Source organism: Plectrocnemia conspersa, unplaced genomic scaffold (assembly GCF_051122295.1).
Source record: "Plectrocnemia conspersa isolate PC_06_02 unplaced genomic scaffold, ASM5112229v1 ptg000002l, whole genome shotgun sequence".
NCBI classification, from domain to species: domain Eukaryota; kingdom Metazoa; phylum Arthropoda; class Insecta; order Trichoptera; family Polycentropodidae; genus Plectrocnemia; species Plectrocnemia conspersa.
The window spans coordinates 3,772,178-3,796,027 of NW_028277166.1; the positions used below are offsets into that span (position 1 = coordinate 3,772,178).

General features: G+C 31.2%; 1 protein-coding gene across 43 annotated transcripts in view; it reads left to right on the top strand.

Annotated features, from left to right (window-relative positions):
* The window catches only part of LOC148237363 (uncharacterized), a 75,003-nt gene that overhangs the window by 1,883 nt on the left and 49,270 nt on the right, over positions 1 to 23,850 (top strand). For 38 of the 43 annotated variants that reach the window (XR_015812731.1, XR_015812738.1, XR_015812732.1 and 35 more), the window contains exon 2: positions 3,538 to 3,662. Coding sequence is in view for 34 of the 43 variants with exons in the window: in XM_088206046.1 (XP_088062172.1) it covers positions 3,555 to 3,662 (108 nt within the window). In the remaining 9 variants the exon portion in view is untranslated. Of the gene's footprint in view, positions 1 to 3,537; positions 3,663 to 22,022; positions 22,483 to 23,850 lie in introns of those variants that run through there. The other 5 variants (XR_015812736.1, XM_088206036.1, XM_088206030.1 and 2 more) reach the window with 4 other exon arrangements.

Below are 23,850 nucleotides of genomic sequence, written 5' to 3' on the forward strand. Positions count from 1 at the left end.
AAATATTGTTTACAACAATGAAAATTTTTCCATTGTTTTCCATTTTCCACCAGTTCGCACGTATTGTACAATACTGATATTATTCGGAACAAATACTATCGATTATTTAAATATATTTTTAATATGTAATAAAACTGAAAAATAAAATATATTGCAAAGAACTCGTGATTGTGATTAATGCTATTCGGTCCATAACGGTCATTTAATCAGGGCTTTCACGGTTTGGACAAGAGAAAAATTTTAATTAAATCATGTATGTGGCGACCGCACACAAGTCCTCGTTACGACCAGAAAAAATCATAAATAGCACGCAAGGATTCTCCGGTGCATTGAAAGAATATTTCTTTGTTGCGAAACACAATATTACCGTTCCATTATACGACCTTGGGCAATGTCCATCAAGCAAATGTCGCTTTCTAAAGGCGTACGTATACATATTTCGCGGTTCTAAGAAACGAGTGGCTGGATGATCGCTGCATGGTTGCGATTGGTCAGCAAGCTTTACAGTCCTGGATATATGAACCTGGACTCTGATGAGGAGAAGGCAGATACTCGAAGACAACATACTGTCATTGGCGCTCATCGAGAGGGACTCTTCCATACGAGCATCACCGTTGCAGAGAGGGATCATCTTCCGCTATACTGTCGCTGCCACGCCACCTACAATACCTTTGATGTCCTCTCGCGGACACCATACCTGCGTCAGCTTCTCCACCACCACTCGGAGAAAACATCTGGCCATTTAATGTCTTTCGCAAGTGTAATATAATAAAATAAAACTCTAACTAGATTCCACCAAGCGTCTCACTGGCTACGAAGTCACACTTAAATATATATATGATGATGGCTTATTGAAATTTAAAATTCGACTTTTGAATAGTGTTAGTCAATATGAATGTGTTGCAATAAATTATTTAAGCACTACAACTAATAAAATAAATAATTGTAAAAATGAACTAATTTTGACTTAAAATTAATATGACATTGAATTTTTATATAAGCCATATGCGAGTATTAAATTTGTATGTCTTTTTTGCTAATATATAAACTTTTTTATTCGTTTTATTATCGTACATAACAATAACAGTAAATAATATATACATACGTTCTCTTTTTTAGGTCACCTTGTATATTAATTTGATAAAAAATATTTATTAGTAATTATAGAACACAGTTTTAAGCCAGACTGTATGATTTACTTATGAAAAATAATAGCACTTAAAATGCGCTTAACTCATTCCGCAAAGATCATATAATAAAAATGCTTATGAAATGAAAAACTTTACATAAAAAAGTTACATAAAAATCAAATACACAACCTCAATCCGATGACATATAAAAATGTAATATGATTTTTAGTGTACTTTTAACCGCACTATTTGAGGTTAACTATTTTTTTCAAACGGTTTAAAATTCAATAACCGTTTTTTATCGCATTAACAATTTGTTTGTCTAGAAACATATTTATGTATATATACATACATTAAAATTAGCAGTTCTAATATACATTTTCTTTTTAATATATTTTATTTAGTACGTAACGTATTACGATACGACACATACACATATTTTATATTCAGCTTATAAATTCGCGTGTTGAATTTATGTACTTACTATAATTTTTTGTATAGAGCGCGTGCATAAGTGAGAGTTATCTTTGCTTCACGGTCGAATTATTTATTGCATTTAAATGCATATCCTATACGTAGAAAAAGTTTATTATCTCTGTTAATAATCTCAAAGTGATATACGCCGACTAACGTAATAAAATATACATTAAAGGAAAGTAAGAAAGTTTTATAATGTTGTAAAGAGTAATGATTAGGCCATAAAAAAATTGAAAAATTAAAGAAAATAAGATTTAAAATATGTAGATGTATCAAACACTCTCGATTGTATATCATTTTAAATTGGAACTGTTTCACTAAAAATGTGTATTATACCTTAAGATACTTGTATTTGCAAACGTTTAACTTAAGACTGAAAAACTTGTTACTGATTTATTATTATTAGCATTTAAAAAATATGTTCAATATTATGTGTGGTTTTAGAGATAAACTGAGAATTTCAGCTTTTTGCAGATTTTTTTAATATTTCTATTTTATTAAGATTAATAGTATTTAATTAAATAACATGCATTTTTTGGCCAAATTCGAGGAATTCATCCCCTATATTCCCATGACCTTTTTAAACATTTATACTTATTTCTTTAAAATACGAAATTTAATAATCAGAGTAATATTACAAAAGCTTTTGACCACTCCATATCCTCGATTTTTTTTTTATAAATCCATTGTTAAATCTTTGGAAAATTGCGATTTATCTAAATGGAGCATATTTTAATTATTGAAATTGTAATAAAAAATAGCAGTTTATATCACAACAAAAAACAATATAATAGAAATTAAGCAAATATTCATACAATTATAGCTACAACATTGTGGTAGATATAACTATTAAAATCGACTCAATTTTTACATCTTGCTCTATTTTTTATTATTTTTGAATAAATCATCAGTCAAATTCTTCACACACAGCGAAAGTGTAACGATTGCGTTGAAAACGTATAAATTTCCGCGAATTAATTCAGCACAACCGTCGTTGCGTGGCGAACAATTTTAGATTTACATGATAATTTTTTTAGTATAAATAATAATGTTAGTATCATCTGAAAAAATCGTGTTTTACGATAGCCAGACACGATAATAGACGACAAAAGCGAGGCATCAAACCGTGAAGAAGAAGAAATAGTAAAACACGATGTCGTAATCGAATTGTCGTATTTTTTATTCTACTTACCATTAGTTTTGCACTGAAGACAACATTTTTTTATTTTACTGAAGCTCTTTTCACACAATAATAATAGTAAAAAATGATATATAAATTGGAAGAATATTAGTTTGACTATTTTAATATTAAAGTATAATATTAATATTCGACTTGCAAATTTAAAAAGATGACCTTATGATATACATATATAAACGTTTACAATTAAATATGTTAATGCCAAAAAATCAAAATACAAACAGTTTCAGTAAAACAATTGAAACGAATTTTTTCATTTGTTTTAATAGATTAAATAGAAAATGTGTTGCTAAGCATATTACAATTATTTATCAACTGCTTAATAATAAAATCTATATTTTATATTTATATAATAAAATTAATAAATACAAAAATATTCAATTATTTTAAGGTAAACTTTTAATTTATATTATCTATAATATATAAAAGAAAATACACGCGTGTGTCTGTCACAAGAACGTGACATTCTTGTCTTGTAGCAATGGATGATTTACAATAAAATATATATCAACATGATTGAATCAAAATGACATTAATAAATCATTTTCACCCCAATGTGAAGTTAACCAATTTATTTATGTAATATACAATGTTGTCAACCACTGCAACATCTCATTTAAATGAACATCGTCCAACCTTCAAACGTAAACAGCATCCAAATTGCTTGAACAAAGATCATGTTAATTTATATGCACTATGACTAACTATTAATCAATTCATTTATTTTTTCAGAGGCTTCCAACCTTCTTATGGGGCAATGTGTGTCCCGTGATTCTATGGCCCCATATGCGGCCGTCCATCACTACGATGTTGGCAGCATACACGGCTTTCACGGAATAGACAACTACTATTATGATGTAAGTGCATTTTTATTTCTTCTACAATTTCTAATTTATTACCAATCTCGGTTTTTATCAATACAAAAGATTTTGATTTCAACAAGCACTTAAGTACGAGCGTAAACTTGAACTTTGACATTTAGTACACGATACTTGAGGTATGACCCACATTTGAGGTACACAGCTAACTAAAAAAGGAGATTCGCGATTAATGTATATACAATATGAGAGGCTTTGGTTAAAACCACGTGGGCGTTGAATAGTTGCATAGACGATCTTCTTGGAAATAATTGATTTTTTTAATTGTTAAGAAACTTGATACAGCGTGTAACAGAAAAACTGTGGGCTCTTACATTCTACTCGTTTTTCGAGTTCACTTTCTTCGACATCACAATCACGTCCGGTAAACATTTCTTCTCAATATGGAAACTTGTAATAATTATATGTGTATAATGTACAATTATACGGAGACGTTCTAATTACATATTCTGTTACAATTCGAAACGCAATATATTGTAGTATGTATAAATACATATATGGAATGAAAAGTTAGAATAAGTGGTAATATCAGATTTAAGTAGACCATTCTTACATAAAAGTTATAGTGCTCTATATAATTCAGGAAAAATATAGACCACACATTTGATTTATTTATTTTTATTTATTTTATAACCAGAACATTAAGGTATAGTAATAAAATATTTGTGATGTGCAACTGGGAGTATATTATGCCTGCACTACACTCTCTTGAAGTTGGCCAAGGTTGGCCAAGGACGGAAAATATAGTGGGTTACTTCGGCCGACTTCGGTTCTGCCCGCTCTAAAACTTTCGGAAGTTGTCTGAGGTTACCGAGAACGGGAGGTAAAGTGGGGGGGGGGGTAATTCAGTCGACTTGGCCAGCTTCAAGCGCTTCCGAACATTGTCGGCATTATTTCCGAGTCGAAGTCGGAGCTGCTCTTTCGAGCGCGAGCGGTGAGATACTTCCCCTTTCGCTCTCTCGTGTGTTAAGTGACGAGAGTGAGAGAGATAATGATATGGTTTTTCGCAAACTGAGATAGAACGAGTAACTCGGTGCAATTTCAATATGCGCGTAGGCGTCCTATGGTTAACACGCATGTCGAGCGCTTCATCGTGGTCACGTGGTCAAGTTATAATACCACATGCTTATCGGGGACTACAACAGACTCTTACTGACATCTTTGAATATTTTAGGGCACCAAAAGGGATTAATTATATTTTTGATTGTATATTCTTCTAACAGATATCGTTATTATATTTTTTTTCATATAAAATTATATAATTAAAAAATAATTAGTGGTACTTGATTTTGTTAAAAAAATCGTTTCGAATATTCTTATGTATTTTCCTAGATCGGTTTATATAAATGTCACACCATAACGAATTCTCATTTAGAATCGATGGCGACAAATTCTAGGATAGTCACACATGTGGTGTTCGTATTCTGAAGTATCATTTTTATGCCTTATGGCATTTTGCAAAAGCCGACAAAGATTTTGCGTAAATTGAATATTTACGACCGAAAAGTTTTCATTGATATTCTATTGGTGAGTGCCCACACAAACTTTTATAATTATTAGTAGCGTAATTTTAATAAAATGACAATTTAAAAATTGCGATTATTTGGCACTTTTATCGATCGCGCGCAAATATGCCGGCTGTACGTGACAGAAGCCGCCGTCCGGACGTCATTCACGCCGCGAAGCGCGCGGGCATATGAAATTTGCGACTGTGCGGTAGATCTCGGCCGACTTCAGTTGTAACTTCGGTTCGGAAAACTTCCAGAGAGTGTTGTGCAGGCATTATACCCTGTGCTACGTGTTGAATTAGCCTTTAAACATTCCAAAACTTATAAGCATTTAGTATCTTATTACATACCAAGAAATGTCATGCATCGCGACGAATTGTTACAATATACATACATATATTTTTTAAGGGACCACCCGTTAGGCGTTAGGTGAACATGCATTCTGATAATCGATGATTTTTATTTCTCAAGAAATGAGAATTCTCGTCTTCGCTTCTCAAATTTCTCGAGAAAATTTGTTGATATATAATAAATAACATTTTTACATTCTGCAAAAAATGTTGTTTTGTGTTGATGTTGGTTTAATCGACATCAAGGCTTCAAATATGCACTGTAAATTATTTGTTCTCTTGCCCATCGATTAAAATATTTTGAATTCTTTTTACATTAGTCTGTAAGATGTTGGTTTTCTTACACTACTCTCTATAATGCTGACAGTTTTTTTTCGCTAATTGTTGCGCCAATAATAATCTAGTACGAGTCTTCAGACCGATACTATTAAAGTCGTCAAATTTTGGTTCAGCCCAGACGTTTTCTTTGAGCAGCCATGAGCCACAAACTGCACATTTTATTTAAATTATTGCACTTAATAAATCCAACCCTTCGGGTGGGCAACCAGCTTTTAACGGCCGGGTGAGCGGTTTCTTACCTCCTTAGTACTTAGTACTAAGAATGTTTTATTAGTGTTTCTCCCGAGCATTAAAGAAAATGGGCATCGTTGGCTAGCCTGCATTGCACTTGCATTGCTGAGGGTATAGGCGATGAAGGGCAATAATACACAGATTGTGTTGCAATTAGACATTGATACAAATGATAGGCGGACGAGGCCTCACCGACCGTTGCGGTCCCGTCGTGATCCACCAAAGAATGCCGCTTAGCTTTCCGGCCAAATACCGCATTTGTACGCGGGTTGCAATAATAGTGATTAAGCATGACACGGGCAGCAAATTAAAAAAACATAAAAATAACTAATTGTCTAAAAATATCGGAACAAATTGTTTATTGGCTCAATTTCTTCTTCATCTAATCAATATTCTGAATGTGAACCGGTCATAATTGCAACAACATAACGACTGAAACATTAATCGCATGAATCCATTTTTAAATAAAAAAATATTTTATATTCATTTATTTCATGTCGTAAAATAAATTTAAGAATAATTGCCTTGGGTGGCTATGTTGGCTTTCTAATCGATTAATTTCGGAATAAGTTTAAAGCTTTTTTATTTGTTTTAAATAGCAAATTTAAGCGACAACAGATGGAGGAAGATGCAATTCGCAGTACAATATAAGTTACATCCCCGTCTCCCGCTTTTAACCGATAAGCGTCGCGAGGCAATGATTCTCGTCTCCCAGAGTATTGATTTTGTGATTGTTAAATATTTGGTGATGGATGTATAATATTAAATTGGAAGTTGCATGAAAAAGTCATACAATATTATGTTTGATAATGGATAAATCAAGTTTTATTATGAATTTGAATATCTTGGTCTCATTTCTGAATTATATATCTAGTCCGTTATTTAAATATGTATTTTGTGTTCGATGTTAAACCTTATCTAATGCTTTTACATGGAGTATAACCGTGTATATTTCAACATTCATATCTCGACATTTCTCGGTCAACATTTGAATACAACAAAGCATCTTTCTCGTGCTGTCAATCTAGGTTTTACTAATAAATATTTTCTTGGCGATACTGAATACTTTTCCATTGACTTGTTGAGTATTGTAAAAAATGTCGATTTGAGTAGTTTTGTTGGAAGCATACCGGTACAATTGAAAGAATGAAGCTAAAGAGATTCCAAAGCTTTGATTCGTCGTCGTGTCAACGGGATTGCATAACCACATGTTGTGGTTTATCGTGTACTTCTTTGCTCAAAAAAACCGATTGTATTCGGTGAAAGGCATTCACTTGAGATCAACCAACCGTAGTTTTGCAATAGACATACGAGACTAGAATGCAAAAGCAGATAGCATCGTGACGCTATCAGTTCGATCGGAATCTGTCATGGCACTGCAGGTGAAAAAGCACCTAGGAAATCTTATCCAATTCACCTTTCACCATGACTCTTAAAAAAATTAATCTTGTAATATCGCCATAGTTAAACGCATTCGATTTCATGCCTTTTAGCGCAAGCTGTGCAGGAAGTGTCTCAGAGGGGAGCGCTTAAAGTGCTTCTAACGACCGGCAATAAGCATCCGCCATAATTTGCAATCGTGTCTTATTAATAAGCGCCTCTATTTTCTTTAAGCGGCACCTCTTTCTAAGAAGAACCAAACGAGACATTGACCATTGAACAAGTATCCGGTCAAATCTGCTAACGGTACATAGAATTAAGCCTTGTTATTTTTTTTTGACGCGGACGAACGATGATCGAGATCGATTTTGGTTTGGGTCACTTGATAAGAAGTCTTAGAAATAAATGGAATTATCTTGATTTGTGATTGAGTTTCTATTTTCGACGAAGAATCGAGATCATTCTGAACCAGTGATTTTTTTTCGGAATCGTGAGAGCCGAAAAGTTATTTGATATTTATCATACTTTCTTTATAACATAAATCGAATATATTTTATCTGTACATTTTTCATGTTGTACAAAAAGGAAGTTAAGATTTTGTTTATGTCTGTATAGCATTAATTAGGAAACAAATTACCCGTACAATATTTATGCGACATTTTCATTATATTGTATGGCTTCAAACTTATTTTTTATAAATATTTTTTTTCACCCCGATATTACAAATTTATTTGAATAATCAACTTTCAACTTAAAAGTTGAAAATAGTTTATCTAGAAATCGCAGGCAGAATGACATGTGCAAATGTTACGTCGCTACTGTTAGATACAGATATCCGTCAATATTTATATCAATATTTATATCTTTAAAAGGAACCAATTACGAGCGTTAACTATATGCCAAGTCGCATAAAAACTCGTTCGGGGGCCCGGTCAATTTACCGTAAGACTCGTTTTTTATTAAAAATTGTTTTTAAATGCAAATTAAGCTTCTAAACACTCTTTGGGTACGACATTTTTCAGTAGGATTACATTTTGCAAAGTTATGACATTTTAAATTTTTACATTGGCCGCCATTTTGTAAAAAAAATTTATATATTTTTTTCATACAAAACGTATAAGGTGTGCTCGGTAGTTCTATACGATACTAAAAATTTAATTTTTAATCTTTAAAACCAAGCAGTTAATAGCGTTAACTCTTCTGAAAATCTCAAAATGGCTCGTATGGGGGTCCGATCGAACTGATACATCGCTTGTTTTGAAGCAAAAAACTATTTTTTTTATATTTTATTTGGATGTAGTTAGGCTTGTAAACGTTGCGTGTATAGCAATCTTATCGTTAAAATTTAAACTTACTGAGTTACGAGTGATTAAATTTTTATACTTGTCGCCATTTTGCAAAAAATTGATACATTGGATTTTGCTAACAAACATACACAGGATGCTCTAGAATTCTATACTGTCACAAAAATTCAACTTTAAATATGTATAAATAAGCTCACACTGACCTTAACTATATTGCAAGTCTTATGAGCGTATGTATGGTGGGTCGATCGACTCATAACACTAAACGTGTTTTGGAAAAAAAAACTTTTTTTATTTAATTTTTAATTTTTTTAAACGGTATCGTAAGTATATTCGAAAGCTCAATTTCGTTTAAAAAAATCAAGTCTATATCTTTAAAAGGAACCAAATACGAGCGTTAACTATATGCCAAGTAGCATAAAAGCTCGTTCGGGGGCCCGGTCAATTTACCGTAAGACTCGGTTTTTATTGAAAAAATAAAATTAAAAATTGTTTTTAAATGAAAATTAAGCTTCTAAACGCTTTTTGCATACGATATATTTTAGTAGGATTTCATTTTTTTATACAAAACGTATTTTTTCATACAAAACCTTTTAAAGAGGGTTTAAAGTAAAAAAAACATTAACCTGTACACGAGATATAAGAAGACAAAATATCTCGTATTAAATTTTTTCTTTGAGAATTGTTAAGGTCAAAATTTTTGTATTTCATATATATGTATTAAGGTATATTTAAGGATGGAATAGCGTAGTTCGTAACGTCTCAGACTAGTAACTTTGAGGTGGTAGGCTCGAGCCCCGGCAGCGACACTCGAATTTTTATTCATAAAAATGCGCTATTATTAAAAAAACTCGCCCCAGCTGCAGTGACATGTATTGATTATAAATTGTATAGCACATAATAATTTATAATTAATAATAAAGATGTCACCGATTCACAGACTTTCAGTTTAGGTATAAATTATGTCTGATTGACTTATTCAGTTGGTACAGATTTCCCCGTTGTAACGCATTGGGCTTACGCCTGTCAGGTTACAACGGAAGACTTAGTAAAAATAAATAAATGTAGATGCTTTAGTTTATTAACGATTATTATAATATTTGCTTTAAATATATTTTCAATGATGTTTACAGAATTAATTCAAAATATATTTAAACTTTACTTAATAAAAATAATTATTTATTAATAATTTTATATAAAATATAGTGATTAAAATACATTTGTAGGAAAAGTTTTTTTTTTAAATATTTGTATGCTTTTATTTTAATATTTAATTTCTAAATAATGATTGTCTATTTTTTTATAATAATTAAAGAATGAACGTTAAGATTACAGCCCTAAAAATATCACATCTATTATTTTCTTTCTGAAAAAACCCACAACACGTTCCAACAAAATTTATCTTTCTTGTTAGCAGTCGAGATGAAGATAAGGGTTATTAATAAGGGTTTATTACAGTAAATGGGTTACTGTGAAAAATTAATATTTTGCAATAAGCAAATCGGCTAATATTTTTTTTTTTAAAAATCGTCCGCAGACACATCTATTTTACACTTTTTTTACATTATTAACTATATCATTAATATATAATATAAATCAGCGCTGTCCAACTGGCGGCCCGCGAAACTTTTTTTGCGGCCCGCGATCTATACATTTTACAGAGAAATTTTCATCAAACATTGGGGAGCAAAACTTTGTTTGTTTTGTAAACATAATTAATTTATGATGAATATTTTTGTTATAATTTTTTTTATTTCTAGTTATGGGTTATTTCTGACTTAATATTTTTCGTATAAATAAAAATTTTTAAATTAAGATTTTTCATTTACTATCCTCTTTGGCCTCCGAAATGTGTGCTAAATAAAAATGGCCCGCGGCCTAAAAGAAGTTAGACAGTGCTGATATAAATAACAATGGTCCCAATTTAGACCCCTGTGGTACACCGTGAGATATTAATTTATCATTGGAATATGCATCATTTATTTTTTTAAATAATAATTTAACAGTCCAAAAAATTTTGTTCGTATCTTTGGCAAACAACCAATCATTTATCACTACCTTTATTGCAGACTCATTGGAATGTTTTTCTCTCAATCCCGATTGTTGTTCAGATAGAATGTTTTGAGAAATAATAAAATCCTTTATAATACCAATTAACTAACAAAATAAATATATTAAATTAAAAATACCGAAATACCGGTATTAATATCATTATAAAATATATTTTTGATAATGTTGTATGTATGTATAAAACAATATTATACTCAAATTTAACATTAAGCTTCGTATACTTACATCTTACTATTATTATGATAACTAAATATTTCATTTAAGTAAATCCGCAAACATATTGTGTGTTCAATTACTTAGAGTTGTTGATAGGATACTTTTATATATTAAGCTCAAAGATAAACGGTATTTTGCATGTATCCTCCGTTCTTAAAATATTATTCAAAAGCACTACAATGAGACAAAAGGTCGAAATATAACGATGATTTTAATTTAAATACTATTTTAAAATAGAAAATTTAATTTGTCATCTGATCTTGTATTATTATATAAAAGTATTAAAGTGACACAATTTGATCTAAGGACTAAATAAGAAAGTATTTTGTATATTGCATTATTTATATAATTTTAAAAGCGACTCACTACAACTCGTTACAAATCATATATTTTTTAGTAGGCGAAATAAAGATAAGGATCATTAATTAGTAAATATTTCATTGCGTATTATTATGCTACATTCATATAATAAGCGTGAAAACAAATTGTATTTTGCAATGAATGATGCAATCATAATAGAAAATTAAATTAAATCCTTTGTTCTTAAAATATTTTTAAATGTACTACAGATAGGCAAGAAAAAATATAGATAGCACAATTTTTACAGGATTCCTTAAATACTAAACAGGAAATATGTTAAATTTTAAATACCGGTATTTATATTAAATCAATAGCATTATTTCAGTATTTAATATGCTTTAATTTACAATTATCTTACTGTGACAAAAAAAACTAATAATTATTTAATAAAATGCAGACTTGGCCATAATAATAGGTCACCCCAATAAATATGTATAAATAAAAACCGACTAAGGTTATTTAAAATATTTAGGAGGCCCACCCTTAGCTATAATTACAGCTACAAACTTTTTTGGAACACTAATGACTAGCTGGTGGACAGAGACAATTTTCTCCATTTCTAAATAATTATGCAAAAATAATAATCAGTTAGTTGTTTGTGTTCGATATAATCGACGAAATTAATACAACTGTGAATTTTGAGAGAATCATCTCACTAAAATACCCACCACCAATGCAAGGTTTTTAACAATCAAACTGCAATATATTACCTTGAAATTAATTGGTGAAAATATGGCAAAAGTGTAATACGTGTCTGACATTATATTATAGTTTCGGTCTAGACTATTTGCTCATTTATTGCTTGTCTCTTTGCATGATCTTCTGATTTTGTCAACTGTATCGAGGTCACCAATTTGGTAGACTGGAACGATCTGCAAAAGTACACCTTTAGATCGTGTTTTGTACTGTGAATATTCTAGTATCCTTCCAACCCATCTACAGAACAAAGGCTAGACGATTCCAATGGAACATTTCTAATTTTTAACAATCGCCTAACTAAACTGTTAACCTATTGTATTGCGAGTGGCATCGAAGCAAGTACAGTTACCTTTAGTGTAGACCGATCACGAGTTTAACCTTAAAGGAAGAGCAAATTCGCGACACGCAATTTCCGATCATCCAGCTATGCTGTCTTTGCTTTACGACTCCTGAAGCTGGTGCAGTCGTATGATTAACCGGTGCATTCATAACGGCAAACTGGTCGGTGGGCTCTCTTGTAAGTAAGATAAATCGAACCGTAGATGCCTTTCAAAAAACATAAAAATAACACTGCATATTCTTCTTCTTGTGCACTTGTGGTATGTGGATGCATAAATAAGGCGGATAGAAAGTTTCAAGGCATCGAACGCGAGGTTTATGGGTGCTCTTTGAATGTCTTGTAAAAGTTCAGATTGGACTTGTTGTGAACATGCATTTATTGTAAAGTATTTTTTAACATAGCAAAAATAACCGACTCATTAGAAGCTTAATCTTTTAAAATGGAATATAAACATATCATATTAAAGATAACAAAATACATAACTATTGAAGGTTATGCGAAATTTTCCATTAAGTTGTTCATATTTAATATAGTAACTAATTGACTTGTAATATTTTCAATATACCGCAGAATTATTCATCAATTATAGATATATTATTTCCAACAATTTTTCATTGTTGACTCCGTGGCTTTTTATATAATTTTTCTGGTCTTTTCTGGTCAAGGGTGTTTATTTGCTTATGACAAAGATTGTTTGTTGTGCAATGATTGAGACATATTGTCCGTTGTTGCGTCCGTAGGCTACAGGCGTCTCCGATATAGGTTCGCTCTGGACTGGTTGCAGTCCAATTGGACGGCTCGTGAAGATCCGATGTCTTGAACTTTGATGTAAATGTTTAAGTGTCAAAGAAAATATCTTTTATGTGAAGTATTGAGTGGAAGCTATCGCGTTCCAGTATTTATATCCATGATAGATGGAACGGATAGCGGTTTTTTTTAATTGAATCGCTGTTGGCTGCTAAGGCAGGCCAGACACGGTCGTTTCGAGGATGAACTCAAATGCACGGATTATCTTTTCTCAAAAGTGGCGGTTTTTTAATTCTTTCTGATTTATGGCGCGTACCTTGTGATTTTTTTTCTTAAATGGTATAAACGCTTTATCATAAAGTGAAACTGGTAATTTTGCACGATTAATCCCATAAATTGTTATTACACAAGTGGTTCAATTGAGAAACTCGACATATTATTGCTTAACAGTAGATATTTGGTCCATTATCTGTATTTCGTAAAAACACAGCATTAATTTCCGGGTATAAATATTGTTTATTTTTTGAATAATAAATGATAAAATATTATAATATACGAATATATTCGTAAAGTTATAATAAATTAATAATTAATACGCGATCATACACAAAAATAGATTAAAAAAATCAGACTACTCGATTTAGTTTTATCGTCAAATAATGTAAGCTATGGTTGCATTAACCACTTAAACGCCAGCAACTCACCGGTGAGTCACTTGTTGATTCTTTTTTCCAAACAAATTAATTTTTTTATAATAAATAAATAAATTATGTACAATTTATTTGTTTAATTATTAAGAACTATTGTACCAGCTTTATTTATCAGTAAACAAAGTGTTTTATATTTATTTTGAGAAAAAGATACTGATGCGTAAAGAAAAATTAGAGGTGACTCACTGAAAATCGCTGGCGTTTAAAGGGTTAAAACTGATAATTTAGTCTTTAGTGTCTTAGGGGATCAATATTCTTTTTTCATGGTACTTATTTTATTGCATTGCCCGCATTTATGGTGTTCTGATTTATTTGGAACATGTGCATAAAAGCCAGCGCAAACGAAAGATTTTCGCATCAATTTATACCGCCGGCTTTCGTGACGTACGGACGCGGAGAACGTTTAGTTGTTAATTCATATTTACAAATACAAAATAAACAATCCAAATAGCAATCAAAATGTTTTGATGCTTCTTGCCGTAAGTAATAAGGTCGTATGTTATTAGAATAAACAACCCTGAATTGTTATGGTTAATTGTTAATACAGTGAAATCTCGATTTACGATCATAATTTGTTGGGAAAAATTATTTCAAAACAAATTTTCTCCTAAGAAATAATAGAAACTTTGATTTGTGAAAACCTAAAAACATTCATATAAAAATGATAAATACAAAATTCACGTTTATTTTTATATTTTTTATTATTTAAATTTATAAAAAATAGTTGAATTTATCAATTATTCATATCGGAATCACTGCTGTCACTGATAGTTCAATGAAATCTATTATTTTTTGTGGAACATATCCAATGATTCGCTTTTTATATATTTTTGAGGATTTGGCGATAATGTGACATTGCATTGTCATTGTCATTGAATGCTTTTCCACGAAATTCTGCACTGTTTCTCACATTTTACAGATATTCCTAATCTCATTTGAAGTGAGTGATTTGTCAGCCGCTTTTTCCTCCTCCTCAGACGAAATCTCCTTGTACTCTCAAACTATGGCTCGCGATGCAGATATATTAGTTTATCAGATACTGGTCAATTTTTTTCACAAACTCTTGAATATCGTTTTCATTCACTTTCCGTCCCATGTTCTTCCCCAAGGACACAATTTTGTTGAACATTGGAAGGCTTGGAAGACTATTATTTTTAAATATTTTTTGTTTTGGTATACATATTTAGTTATTCATTTTAATCGCTTTACACAAATGTATTTACAAAATAAATTTCTATAAAATAAACCGCAAATAGGATGTTGGTGCACATTTTCTAATCTAGTTCACGTGTATGAAATTGTAATTCACCGGCTGTTTTTAAGTTATATTTAAATTTACCCATTCAATTTGTAGCCGTGCACATTTTAAACTAGCGGAACTTGCGCCACCGATTCTGTATCACTGCGTTAGATCATCATACATATTACCGCGGGTTATTTCACGAATGCAAACTGCCGGCCGTTAACCCGTACGATTTTACAACAAAACCCATTGCGAAACAGCGCCGAAATCGCAAACAAAACTAGGTGAAAGGGCCATTATAAAAAAGAAAACAAATTACCGAATCCTTTAACTGACTATTGAACGACTAAAGTATTTTCCTATCCACAGAAAAAAATCGTAGAAAATTATTTCGAGTAAAGTCTAGCGCGTGCCAGCGGCTATCTGTATATTTTTTTACCTTCAAGTACAGTGCGTTTGAAAAGGTATCTTCGTTTTTTCTTCGTTCGTGGGAAGTAATTAAAATTCCCATTCATTTCTCGCATTTCCCACGACAATCATCAGAATGTGTGTGTTTGTGTGCTCTGAGCACCGTTTGAACCGTAACGGTCGTTCTTATTTCTTCTGACTGTTTTTCAATAAATACTATTCAAGAGTGACGCTCGCCTGCTGTTAAATGTATTGAAAAAATCACACTTAACCCAGTAAATCGTCATAATCCGTATTAAATGCCCATTTTGTTAAAGTTTGAGAACCATTATATAAAAAAATCATAGTTCAGTCACTCGATTTACTCGAAATTGCCACATGAGAATTACCAAAACCAACGTAATTGTGTAGTAAATTCATTCAAAAAAATTAAGGTGACCAGACGTCACGTATAAAATAGTCCTGTCCCACATTGCTAATAAAATAAAAATATGAACATCATAATAAGTAGATAATTGACTTGGTTAGCTAAGAAATATTTGGTTATAAAAAAGCTTTAGTTTTTTGCGGATAGATACTACAAAATCTGTCATTAAGCATCAGAACTAAAACAGGTCGATTCTACCCGTTTCGTGGATTACTATCTGACTATCGTGACTATCTGACCCATCGGTTGAGTGTTTAAGGATATTAATGTAACTTAGGAAAATTTTTCACTGTGCGGCTATATAAATCATGACACTTTCTTTTCACATATATACCATTAATCAGCTCATTTTTCAAATAAATTAATAGTTTTATAAAAAAAATGAGTTAAAATTTACTTTACTTGGCTAAACTACTTGCTACAAATGGTTCTAATTATTTTTTAAGCTATGGTTGATATGGAGATTTTTACATTAAAAAATTTAATGTTGTAAAAGTATTTATGTAAAGTCAGTTCAATTAATGTACCATAGTTATATTAACATTCAATTAATAATTATATTAATTATTTATCAAGAACTTCTACCTTAAAACTATTTTTTATTAATTTCCATTTTTTTTAATTACACTAAAGACTGTATATTAAATAATCACCGGGAAAAAAATTCTATATTTGCCAGAAAAAAGTGGTACAAACAGTTTTTTACCTGATATTTAGAAAAAAAATCATGCATTGAAGTTCAGTTTTTGTAAAAAAATATAATAAATACGCTGTCCGGGCTATATAGAGTCTTAAGCTCATATGTGGATGTTCAAGTATGTGTCAGTTGAAGTGTCGAAGGAAAAGTGATTCGTGGTTGTCAGGATCCCAATATTTATATTCATGTCCCCTTCATTGTGGACTTTGTGGTACGCCCCTTTTCGGTGAAACGACCAATTATAGAAGCGTAGCGAATTTCTTTGAAATAAATTCCGTTGGTCGATAAGCTAGATTGCAAATGGTTGCGCGCGTTATCTATTCTCATGATGAAAAAAAATATATAAAAAGGGCCAGTTCAACTTACGATAAAAGCGTTTTAATCGTTTAAGAAAAAAATCGTTTCGTTGTTAAAAATGATTCACCGTGGAAGACTATTAAACGGAAGACGGTTAAATGGTCTCCCATGGTGTTTCATTTTGAACAAAGAAGTCCATTTTTTCTTAAACTCTTTTTATGATTATAATGTGCGTTAATCCTTCCATTGTAAATAGGGTGTTTCAGTTGATAAATCTGATTCTGGCTGCCAGGGTCCCAGTATTTATATTCACAGCCCCTTTATTGTGGATATTGTGATACGCCCCTTTTCGGTGGAACGACAAATTATAAAAGCGTTTATAAGCGTTTAACCCGCCGTTGGTCGCACGGCGGCGCAGCGCTCACCCTATCGGTTTTTTTGATGCCGTTTTTTTTTGTATGAAACATATCAACTTGCGGGTCCCTCTACTTTTCAAGAATTATGTTTTCTTCAATATTGCAGGCTCAAACACGTGTTTACTAATTCGATATACATTTGGTTTTGCGTATTAGTTGTTTTATATGAAGGATCGAGAGAGAACGTTATTTACGCGGGTTAGATTCGTGCTGGAATTTTTATTTTTTGGTAGTTTCTTTTTATTATTATTTACTTTTTTGTTGTAATTATTATGTTTTTAATTTATTTTATAAGTATATTTTATTTACCTCTTTTGATACATAGTATAAATAAACTATTTTGAATTTTTTTTTCGATCCCTTAGATAATTTAAAGAAATTAAACAAATTTATCGCAAAGTTTGCACATAAAAATATAGGAGTATTTAGGAGAGAAACCAGACACTGCGATAATTTATCACACTGAACCAAGTGAATAGAATCGTCTAAAATGTAATTTTTGCCCTAGGAAAAAAATCGCAAAATCACCATCAAATGCCACATGTGTTATAACCCAATATGCAAAGAACATTCATCGGCATTATGTCCAGATTGCATAACTAAGTATTCAAGTAATTAAGATTAAAAATAATATATATTTTTTCATGTTATTTTTAAAGTTTTAAACATATATCTAAAAAAATTAAATTTTACTTTTAAAATATTTATTATTTTATTTTTCTTCTTTCGTTATGTAAATAAAAGTTTTAAAGAATTTATTTATTTTATATATACAACACTCAAATAAACCAAAAATAAAAAAAATATTAAATATTCGATATTTAAACTTAAAAACGTAAAGAACTGAGAGGCGGCTATTCGCTCAGGCGCGACCAACGGCGTATGCAATACTCGTGCGACCAACGGCGGGTTAATATAAATTATAGAATTTTTATTATAAATAGAGACGGCAATTATATTAAGACATTTTAATGGCATTGAATTTATAATTACAATAAATGCATTCATATTATTTATATATAAGCCACAGTATAATAATTTAAGTGCTTTTAACTACACAATAAAAATAAAAGCATAGAAAGTTCGCACGCAATTTTCCTTCTCATGTTTCGATAAGATCTTTATACTTTTCATTATTATTTTATGTAATTTTAAACTATTGAGAGTCCACAAGAAAAGAATGGAGAAAAATACCTCTATTAATATTGTAAAACACAATACAATAAGAATCTATGTGTACCATCATCGTTTTATGGAGAAAAGAGTTTCTCAACTTTCCACCGATACACAATGCGTTTATTGTGCGAGCTCTTATAGAATGAAATATTACAAAAATGTTCTATTCTTATCTTGCAACTCATTTCCTGAACACCCGGTGCGCGAATTCTGCGAAGCTAAATAATCGAGTGCTAAAAGTCGATATTGGGCGGAAGTCAGAAGATACAAACATTTTTTTAATGATTTTTGGAACAGCATTTAGAAGTAAATCGTTTGATTTGTTTATTACGCAAAATAATAATAATGCTATCGTTTATAGTTAGAATAAATACAATTGCTTCTGAGTAATGTGCTGCATTTAAATAAGTATCGTTCTTAGAAATACTTTCATTGACTGAATGACTTATATTTTTTATCGAATGCACTCATAATTAAAGTGATTCATAGCGGTTTTCCATAAATGTGTCTAGTCGGTGTATATTTACAATGGCAAGGGCTGAACGCGAATAAGCAGGTGTAGAGTTCCGCATGAGGTCATATGTTTTTGCTGGTTATTTCAGGGTTTAACGATCGCTGCACCTAAATATTAGGATTATTTTATATCATGCCTTTACAATCTTCCGCTTCTAAGCTTTTTCACGTCTGCATATCTGTGATCATATTTTGATCTCTAGAAATGCAGGACATTGTCACGGTATTGAGATTTCGAATACACTTTTAAATGCTCCATTTGATACTCAAGCTTCGTGTTATCCTACATATGTATTAATGTTCAATTAACTCTTTTGTCAGAGGAAACCACACGCCTCTCGGTCACGAATGCCATCAATGACTAATCCCAAACATTCTGTAATTGTCAACGGAAGCTTTAGCATTGTCTGTCTCTAGCAGCTGTCTTGCAAGAACAACGGAAGCACTTGCATCATAGGCGGCACATAGTATCATTGTAAGTAGCAGGTTCGAATTTCTAATGACCGTTTTTTGGTACACAAATTGCCAGACAATTTTTAGCAATCGTCCGATTCGATTCCGTCGTTTCCCCTTTCTGACATTTGGTGAAACTGCCTGCTGACTTTCCCTGCTGTCAATATTTTGATTTGAGAACTAGAAAAAATGTGTCACATCATGAAATCGAAAGTTAATCCGTGCCTTTTGATGTCGGAAATACTTAGCTATCAATGCGTATTTTAAATAAACCAAAAATAAATATTTGCACATTTACCATATACCTTAAATGTATGTAATATAAATTCACTGTGTAAATAATGACTACTTTAAGGAATAAAAAAGTTGATTTGAGTAAACAGTGGACTCATAACGAAAATAAAATTGATTAGGTCAATTTCACAAATTTGTCATCAATTTTTTTGTATGAGTTATTTAATTAATATTCTTATGGTAGTGAAGCATTTTTTTTATATATAATGAATACTGTCACGTATTTTATGACATGACAAATAATTCAATCTTAACTTATAAGTTGATTGATTTCAATATTTATGAATATCTGATCATTTTTTTATGAATCGTCGACAATTTGTTATATATATATTTTTTTCATAAAACATTTTTTTATAACAAATATAAGCATTTTCCTGCTAACAACTTTCTTATTAGCTTCAAATTGAAATGTTAGTGACTTCAATTTTAGTAAAAAAAAAACTAACAAACCTTTAACAATTAAAGTGAAAGAAAAAAATGTAGAATCATGAACTATAATAATTGCATACAAATAAATAATCCATATTTAGAGACAAATAATCAATAACCGTATAAAAAACATTTGTATCGTTATTCATAAAGAGAAGAAACATCAATATATTAAGCACATATTGCTTTAGAGGTTAAAGACCACATATCAATGGTTTCAAATCTTCAACTAGAACCTTTGATATATGATCAATATGTGCTTAATATATTAATCTTTCTTCTGTTTATGAATGATGATACAACTGTTTATTAAACAGTTATTGATTATTCGTTTATTATGAGATTTCATGTTGTTACATTTTTAGAAGATTTATTATGATCTTGGTATTTTAGTTTCTCATGAGCAATATTCCTAAAATGTTATATTTGTGAATTTAAATGTAATGAATCTCAATATTAAAGTATGTTTGCACTTACATTAATAACGTATTAATGTGTAACATAAGATCCATAAAGATGAAATATTCCATATTATCAGAAATATCTTAAATATTTTTGTCTTTAAGAATATGGATATTTGCCATTGTAGGGAACCCATATATATGTATTTATTTAGGTTTATTATGGCCAAAACTTGGCGGCACTCTGGTAACACTGGCGTGACGGATCTCTCTCAACTGGCAAACATCGGCGGGCTCGCAACGATCTGCTGCCTCATTCACTGCGATTGTAATAATATTAAATATGAAATACGACTGCAGCGGCTCAATCTGTGTCTAATTGACACCTGTCACCTCCCGTCGCCAAACCATCTAAATATACAAGCAAACTTATCTTAATAGTATATAAGAAAGCTTACCTTAATATTCGCTGAGCTTTCATATAAAATTTGATGTATTTTAACATTTTAACAGTGAGAGTTTTTTTAATTTTTCTTCAAAATTTTACATACAGAATTCAACAGTTTTTTTCCCTGGACCAAACACATATTTTATATTGCACGTTTGTGCATTAAGATTTATTATTCCGTATTTTCAAAAAATGATATAAATAATTCCTGAAATATTTGTATCATAAGGCATATGGATTTTCATAACTTCCATACAAATTTGGTAGCTTATATAGAATTTAGTCAAACTCGAAACAATTTGAGTTACATAAACATATATAATTATAACACATATTGGTCGATGAGATAATGATCTCAGAAAGCATACCTAGAAAATAAAAAATCACCCTGTGTACTTACACATATCGGTACCGTCCCTCAACCCGACCAACTAATCACAGGGCATAAATTTAAGAACACGTGATGATAACGCGTTGAACGCTGTTTTTGTATTCTGACTGTAAAATAAATATATTGTAGGTAATACTAATATAATTTAGAGAAAATTTAATGTTTATTCCAAAAAAAGCTGTTTAAAGTAGGAAAGTTAAAACATGCATCATAAATAAATATTTTGTATGTATTTGGGTTAATGTTTTATATTGAAATCATCAATATATTATGAATTTAGGGGCGATAAAAATAAGTATATAAGTACTATAAAAAAAGCTCCAATCTCTATCCTAATATCTTTACTCCTCTTAAGGGTATGAGTTCAATAGTCGTTTATGTACTGTCTGAAACCTCCCAGCTCATCAAGATTTACCACTTTTTCAAAAATATGCGCCAATGAACAAGGGTTGATTACGCAAGCGCCTACGGCCCACGATCGATTTTAGTACCTTGCGTCGCGGCGCTACCCCTACACTTAGTCACGGGGTCGTTTGCTCGCGACGTGTCGTGTCTGGCCGTCGAAACCACTGAAAATTCACCATAGACCGGTGCCAAACACCACCAAGACTACGCTTGACCATTCAAAACTCGCCAGTGTCGCCAGATAACTTCCGGGAAAACCCTCCGATCGATTTGGGAAATTGCGTCGTCCCATGTTGCGTCAGGACAATATTTACGTCTGTGCCTAAATGTGAGAGAAGCAAGGAGGCAGGGGGTTTTCGAAGGACATGGATTAGGGTCGCTCTTTAAGGGGACCTTCCCATTCCAAGCTGCAGCCAGGGGTCTCGCAGACCTCTGAAAAACCCAGCTCGAGAGCCAGGGTGCTTTTCTCCGCCATCTCACAGAACGAGGGATGGACGAGTGCAGTAATCTAATTTATGACGAAACTGGTGGTCAATTGGATATGGTGAGTTTTATGGATTTTGTGTGCTTTGATACCTGAAAACCATAACATGTGCTGTGTAATTGCGCAGCATTCTGAAATAGATTATTGATACTCTCGCGATACCAACTTCTATTACAATATAGTTAGTTTTTTCTGCTTTATTTCAGATAATTTAGCATTGATGCAATATAACTAATATTTAATATTCAAGATATGGTACAGATAGTTACGAAACACTGCTTTCTCTTTTGAAAATTTAATATATTATATTTTCAGAGCATTTTATTAGGTTTTGTATATCATCAACATTTTTAATATAACCTGATTTTGTCTTTAAGATTATTTAGAAAAAAGTAAGTCTTTTACTGTCTGTTGACATGTGATTTCGCTATAGGAATACTATAAATATTTATTATGAAACTGCATAGTCATGGACAATACTCTGGATTATATGTGCTTTGATATCTGAAAACCATGTGCTGTGTAACTGCGCAGCATTCTGAAATCCAATATTGATGCTCTTGCGTATCATATAATATACGAACGTCCTAGTATTTATATTGTCGTTATTATATTTTAGATAAAATTATTACAAATATTCAATAGTAACTGTATTTTTTTATAAACTGTTATGAAACACAAATTTCATCTACTTCTATGGTGTACAATCAAAATATCAAAGACCACCTGAATTCTGTCCTTGAAATGCTAAATTGTGTTTTGCTTGTGCGCATCTCAAAATCAATAAACAAATATGTCCTTAATATATTTTTTAGAGATAATATTGATCGCTCAAAAAAGAAAAACAGTAGCATATTATATTGGAAACTAACAATATAGATGCTACGAAGTAAATTACTTATAACCTGTTGACAGGTGACGATTAAAACATGTATGTAATAACACGAGTCATGAAGAATAAAGTAACTAGAATTCCTATTTGAGGTTTATTGAGGAGTAACCTTTTATATTTTTTATTTATATAATGCTTTTTCAATCAGATTACTGTATGGTCTGAGAGACGGCAGTTGATGTTGATGCAGGATACCCATTACGATATTTTATATTAGATTAGTATGTTTCATACCTTAATCTTGATGATTTTTGCATAGCATATGTTTTAGTGGTATAGTCAATGATTAATAACTAAAAGACCTAGGTTTTGAATCCCATATAAACCCCCCTTGTTTTTTTAAATTTCAATCGTATCTAGGAAGTCGGGATTAGTGAGTATAATATAATTATAAGTTCGATGGATCATTACAAATTAGATTTTTATAGAATTTCATAATCTTTCAGATGAATATCGTGATGAATAAATAATATAAAATCGAATTAGACATATTTACAAATGTTGATTGTATTTACTTTTTTGTAACGCATTGGGCT